The sequence below is a fragment of the Primulina huaijiensis genome, chromosome 12 (genome assembly GCF_012295235.1).
Source record: "Primulina huaijiensis isolate GDHJ02 chromosome 12, ASM1229523v2, whole genome shotgun sequence".
In the NCBI taxonomy this organism is placed as follows: Eukaryota; Viridiplantae; Streptophyta; class Magnoliopsida; order Lamiales; family Gesneriaceae; genus Primulina; species Primulina huaijiensis.
Genome location: NC_133317.1, coordinates 3,934,572 through 3,941,327, shown reverse-complemented (window position 1 = coordinate 3,941,327; position 6,756 = coordinate 3,934,572). Strand labels below are relative to the sequence as shown.

General features: G+C 36.7%; 2 protein-coding genes across 2 annotated transcripts; both read left to right on the top strand.

Moving 5' to 3' along the window:
• Positions 1 to 512: 512 nt before the first annotated feature.
• On the top strand, positions 513 to 1,922 carry LOC140989166 (ethylene-responsive transcription factor ERF061-like). The gene has a single exon (XM_073458285.1). It carries the CDS (start codon positions 843 to 845, stop codon positions 1,581 to 1,583), a length of 741 nt encoding a protein of 246 aa, XP_073314386.1. The 5' UTR covers positions 513 to 842; the 3' UTR covers positions 1,584 to 1,922.
• Positions 1,923 to 3,902: 1,980 nt separating this feature from the next.
• Positions 3,903 to 6,631, top strand: LOC140989944 (phytyl ester synthase 1, chloroplastic-like). The gene is made up of 3 exons (XM_073459495.1): positions 3,903 to 4,555; positions 4,710 to 4,976; positions 5,064 to 6,631. The coding sequence occupies exons 1-3, from the start codon at positions 4,156 to 4,158 to the stop codon at positions 6,521 to 6,523; spliced, it is 2,127 nt and encodes a 708-aa protein (XP_073315596.1). The 5' UTR covers positions 3,903 to 4,155; the 3' UTR covers positions 6,524 to 6,631.
• The last annotated feature ends 125 nt before the right edge of the window (positions 6,632 to 6,756 follow it).

Genomic DNA, 6,756 nt, shown 5'->3' with positions numbered 1-6,756 from the left:
ACATCATCTCTTCTTCCCAAAAGATTATATAACCACCAACAAGAAGATAATAATACATGCAGTGCAGGTCGAGTGCGGGATGAACATGCTTATCATAATCTTAATCATGCACACCAAACACATGATAAAATCAATCACCACTTATCATACACACCAAACACATGATAAAAATCAATCACCTCTTATCATGCACACCAAACAATGCCAAAGAGAATTAAATTCACAAACAATGATTAAACATCTGTCTATTTCATCAACTCGGATAATATATATACAAAATTTACGAGATGTTTAGATATTTAATCTTTTCGTGACCAAAAAGTTTATTATGTGAGATCTTCGATTTTTTTAATGCTTTCCGATGTTTAGAAATACGTGTTTCTATTGTGAATATAAAAAAAGCTAAAGAATATTAAGTATATTAAATTTCATATTTTTATTGATTTTAAAAATTCATAAAATTACACAAATATATAATCGTGAATTGACCTTTTTTTTTTTTTTTNGCAACAAATCCACTCATATCAATCACCAAACAGAAACAAATCCAAGAAATTTGCTCTTCTTCTTCAAGATTTCAATCGATTAAGTCCTTCAAAAAGCTGCGATATTTCTTCCCGATCACTGCCATATTCATTTCATCTGTGCCCGATCCTCTGTTTTATCTGGGATCATTCAGGTCCAGGAAAAATTAATAATAATTCTCGTTTTTTCCGCATAATTCACTCAATCCGCTGTTTCTGCGTAGATTTTTCCAGTTTTTTCTTCAATTTGTCAGGGAAGGGGGGAGATTTAGAGGTACCCTGTTATAGAATTCCATCCTGAGAAGTTTTACATGAAAAATGATTAGTATCCAAGAAATGAACAGCCCTTCCACGCTAGAAAATGCTTCCAAGATTGGGTTTTCATTGTCACAAATCATTCTGACCAGTAATTCCAACACCTTGGATTCGATATTTTCCTACTGCCAGCAAGCCAACACCCCAACAAGCCCAGCTCCCAAGCACTTGACAGGCTCTTCTGTGTACTCCACACAAACAGATTTGCTGCAAAAATTTTCAGAAGAAAACAGATCAACTCCTTCGGCTTATGCGTTTTCTTTGACCAACCGGATTCGTGAATCGGGCTACCCGTTCACCCATTTCAGCAGCCCCACCAAGAAAAAGCTCTACAGAGGAGTGAGGCAGAGGCAGTGGGGAAAATGGGTGGCTGAAATCAGGCTTCCCCAGAACAGGATGAGAGTTTGGCTCGGCACCTACGACACCGCGGAGGTGGCGGCGTATGCTTACGACACGGCGGCGTACAAGCTCCGCGGAGAGTACGCTCGGCTTAACTTCCCAAACATACGTGACCCAGCTCGACTAGGACTTGGAGACCCCGCTCGGATCAAGGCTGTGAAGCATGCGGTGGATGCCAAGATTCAGGCCATTTGCCAGAAAATGAAAAGGGCGAAAAAATCCCAAAATTCTGACAAGAGATCGGTTCTTGAACGCAACGGTAACTCCAGCAGCGACGTTTGTACTGGAAATGAAGGTGAGACGAAGAAGACGGATTCATCGCCATCTTCAGCGATGAACACTTAAAGTTGGGGTAGTAACGTTACTGACGATGAGTTGTGGAACGGAAACAAATCGCCGGTGTCATACGAGTGGTGTTCCGCGGTGGCTCCACCACCTCCGGCGGTGTTAGAAATGGAGGGCTGCTCGCTTGCCCGCATGCCGTCGTATGATCCTGAGCTGATTTGGGAAGTTCTTGCCAGTTAGTGTATTTGGAGAAAGTAGTTAATTTGTAAGATATTATATTTTTGTTTTCAAGATTATTAATTTTATAATGTTTTTTTTTTCTTTGGTGTCCAATATAATGTTGATTACTCAAATCACATTATCTAATTAAAAAATGCAAATGAATTGTGGAATGAGAAAAAGGCAAAAACTTGTGTGAGACGGTCTTTTTATTTGAGTCATTTATGAAAAAATATTATTTTTTATGCTGAGAATATTATTTTTTTTTTGTGAATATCGGTAGGGTTGATCCGTTTCACAGATAAAGATTCATGAGATCGTCTCATCTACTCGAAACAAAAAAGGAAATTGATTAATAATTGAAGAGTGAAAAAATAAACATTCCGGAAATAATTCATGAATCGAGTCTAATTACATCAATCATCTTTCTAAAAATTCTAAAAAAACATAAAATTTCATATAAAATATTAATAAGTCAAGAGTGAGTCTCATGTGAGACCGTCTCACGGATCTTAATCTGTGAGACGGGTCAAACCTACCCATATTCACAATAAAAAGTAATACTTTTAGCATAAAAAGTAATACTTTTTCATGGATGACCCAAATAAGAGGTCCGTTTCACAAATATGACCCGTGAGACCGTCTCACACAAGTTTTTGCCATAAGTCAATACGTCTTTCATTTTTAAAAATCAAACACATTACGCTCCTATATTATACAAAGAGTAGGTCTCTTGTAAGACGGTCTCACGAATTTTTATCCGTGAAACGGGTCAACCCTACTGATATTCACAATAAAAAATAATACTTTTAGCATAAAAAGTAATACTTTTTCATGGATGACCCAAATAATAGATCCGTCTCACAAAATACGACCCGTGAGACCGTCTCACACAAGTTTTTGCCTAATAAAAAAATCAAACACATTTATCCCGTATGATAGGAAATTTTATGTCTGATTTTAAAAAAACACGAAATCTAGCATGATATTAATTTTATGTAGGATATTTTTTGTTTTTTGATTTTTCATACACAGTTAGCCCCATGATTGTGTTGAAGAAAGTTGCATGTATTTGGTTTTATTGATGTAGTTAATATAATTACAATCATAATGTTAATTAGCCAAATAAAAAATTGTTAAAACTAAACACATATTTAATTCTGGAAATATTTCTCCTGAAATCTTCTTCGGAAGCTCACAAAACAATCCCATGGTGTTTTTGCAATTGTGAAGGTATATTAAAATTTAGAGATGGAATATTTTTAAATAAAATTTTATATAACAAGAATGTTGATTTGAATAATGGCACTAATCGATTAAAGAAAATAGTAGCACAAAGAATGTGAAGATTATATCTTTAAAGTCTAGATTACGGTGTTTAGATACAACTGAACCAATGACTATTCATGATTGCATAATTGAATCAATTCCATACTGGTTCAAAATTAGAGGAAAAATGTGAAGATTATATCTTTAAAGTGGACTATCTACAATTAAGTTTTGTTTATCATACCGACATGAGTAGTGTTTTTATCCAATCAACACATGCATGATATATGTGTGCTGAGTGGATAAATCAAGACAACTTTTTCAATCATGATATATGGATGAGTGAACATGATTCATCACTCAACATACGTGTCATGTGTTAAGTAGACGAAGATAACATCTATCATGCCATACAATTAATATAAAAAACTAATGATTGAATGGATATTTTAATTATCTATTAAATATATTGCAAAATTCACAATTTATAACTTACTTCTTCGTAAGCATGATTTTGATTTTGTGATACATGACTATTCTCAAACATCTTATACATTTTGTATTCGGATATTTTTGTCGAATGCTTAATCATTGGTCAAATGCTCATCTATTTCGATCGCATGTAATATTATGGTCATCAAAATTGAAGTATTCACGGTTTCAAATTGAACTAGACTTGTGAAAATTATGTCGGAAAGTTTGAACGTTGTTAGTGAAACATACACGAGGTCCGCCGGCCATTTACAAGACCTACTAGAAATTTTCAAATCCAACTTAATATATTTATGTATTTAAATTAAATATACAAAGTAAGGCTTCAAAGCCTATCAGAAATTTGACATAAAAGGCATCTCTACGGTCATATGCATGAATTTAAGGCTAGAATCTGGTCATTCAAAATAACAACTACAGCTTCCATTCATTCTCAGCTCCCATTTTTCCTTGCTCGACTCGCTATTTCGACATTTTTTTAAGGCTTAAGCAAGAAAAGTGTGAGTTCTTCTTGTTAAGAGGTTTTTAAGGACTCCACACGAAACCGAAATTCATTCGTTTATATTCGTGTTATATTACCTAGTGAATTTTCACCTTCTTGCTAGGTATATCTTCGAGGTTGTGTCCATAATCTGCAACCATAGCTTGCAAAATGTCACATACAGCAGGAAAGTTGTGTTTTTCTCATATGATTTCCTTGAACCAAGAATATAAACCATGTTATCCGGTTTTACTTGGAGTACCACACTACTGCAAGAACTTATCGATGAAGTCGTGGCTAAATTCCAGGTTATCTAGAGTTCATTTCGGGGTAAAAAAGAAGAATGGGAAAGTCTTGTCGGGACAAGGTTTTGTCCAAGAATATAATGAGAGGAATCTGGAAGAAAAATTAAGGCCCCTCTGGGATGACGGGTATGAAACTCAAACTGTGAATCAATATATTGAAGTAGCCAAGAACATGATTCAGCCTGATAATGGACCTCCCCGGTGGTTTTGTCCTGTAGAATCGGGTCGGCCCCTGGAAAATTCACCTGTTCTTCTGTTCTTGCCAGGTGTGATTACACGATCTTTGATAATTGATCAAGAGCTAGAAAGAATATATGGTGATCATGAAAAAACATTAACCGTATAACACTGAGAAGTTTGGAAAAATCCCACTAAAAACAGTTTTAAGATTTAGAGTATTGCTAACTTTGCATCACGCAGGAATGGATGGTCTTGGCATGGGACTCATTCTGCATCACAAAGCTTTAGGTAAGGTGTTTGAAGTTCGGTGTATGCACGTTCCAGTTCACGATAGAACCTCATATGAAGGGCTCTTAAAATTTGTTGAAAATGTGATAATGGAAGAACATATGAAAAATTCAACGAGGCCAATATATTTGGTAGGAGAATCTTTTGGAGGATGTCTTGCTCTCTCCGTAGCTGCTCATAATCCTATGATTGATTTAGTACTGATATTGGTCAATCCAGGTAAATTCCCGAATGTTGCATTCGCTCCCTCGTTTGATAATGGTTTTCTTCTTCCCAATGAATGAAGCTTAATCTCTTGTATCGCAGCAACATCATTTAACAGGTCACATCTCAATCCTCTGCTACCAGTTTTGGAAGCTTTCCCCGAAGAACTGCGACACATAGTTCCTTACATTTTCGCCTCGGTTTTAGGAGATCCAATCAAAATGGCCAAAGTAAACAAAGGCGAAAGCATGTTCAACTTTCCCATCAAACAAATAGAGAACTTTTTGTACGAGCTCAGAACTTTACTAGCCGGTGTCTCTACCCTGGCCGATATTATACCCAAGAAAACTCTGATATGGAAGCTGAAAATGCTAAAATTTGCAGAAAGACATGCCAATTCGCGACTCCAAGCTGTCAAAGCTGAAGTACTTATCCTTGCGAGTGGAAAAGATAGCTTGCTTCCTAGTGAATCTGAGGCTCAAAGACTCTCAAACATGATAAAAAATTGCAAAGTTCGCTTTTTCAAAGACAATGGTCACATTCTCCTACTTGAAGATGGGATGAATCTTTTGACTGTCATTAAAGGATCCTCCACATATCGACGTTCTAAAAGACATGATTACGTCAAAGATTTCCTCCCTCCAAGCATGTCGGAATTCAAGAATGTATTTAATAAAAAATTGGGTCTTCTCCGCCTTGGGACGAGCCCGGTGATGTTATCAACTTTAGGAGACGGAAAGATAGTAAGAGGTCTCGAAGGAATCCCGGATCAAGGTCCCGTTCTTCTAGTTGGCTACCACATGCTACTGGGAACAGAACTTGGTTCAATAGTAGAAGAATTCTTGAGGGAGAAAACCGTCATGGTCCATGGTGTTGCACATCCAGAGATGTTCAATCAAAACTATGAAGGCCCTTTACAAGATACCTCGGATTTCGACATGTTCAGGGTATTCGGTGCAATACCTGTCACAGCAAGCAACATTTTCAAACTACTATCGACAAAATCCTATGTCCTTCTTTACCCTGGTGGTGTACGTGAGGCTTTACACCGAAAGGGTGAAAGTTACAAGCTATTCTGGCCTGAAGAGCCTGAGTTTGTGAGAATGGCTATCAGATTCGGGGCCACAATAATACCTTTTGGCGTAGTTGGAGTAGACGATATTGTCGAACTAGTTCTTGATTATGATGAACTAATGAGAATCCCTTTTGTAAATGACATGATAAAGCATAACAATCTCAACGCTATTAGAGTAAGGCCAGGGGTTCAAATGGAAGGGGAAGTAGCTAACCAAGATTTCTTTGTTCCGGGCATTTTACCTAAGCTTCCAGGACGATTCTACTGCCTGTTTGGGAAACCACTAGTGACAAAGGGAAGGGGGGAGATGCTAAAGGATAAGAGCAGTGTGACGGAATTTTACCAGCAGATCAAATCTGATGTAGAACAAAGTATAGCTTATTTGCTCGAGAAGAGGGAGGAGGACCCTTATAGAAATTTGTTCGAGAGGATATTATATCGACTATTTTCGGCTCCAGTTCATCAACTTCCAACCTTCGATCTTTGAATTCTGGTTTCTGGTATAGATTATAATGGATTTTGTAGTTTGGTCAATTTTTTTTGAGTTGGGTGGAATGATATTTAATGATTTCTCATGGAAAGTTCTTGACATCTTCTATATCGATTGGGTATCCATTCAATTATACAAATATAACTTTGGTCGATATGGGTAACATCCAATAAAATGCTATTCAAATTTAACCATGACTAAAAACTGATATCAATCTGTATACAGTAGTT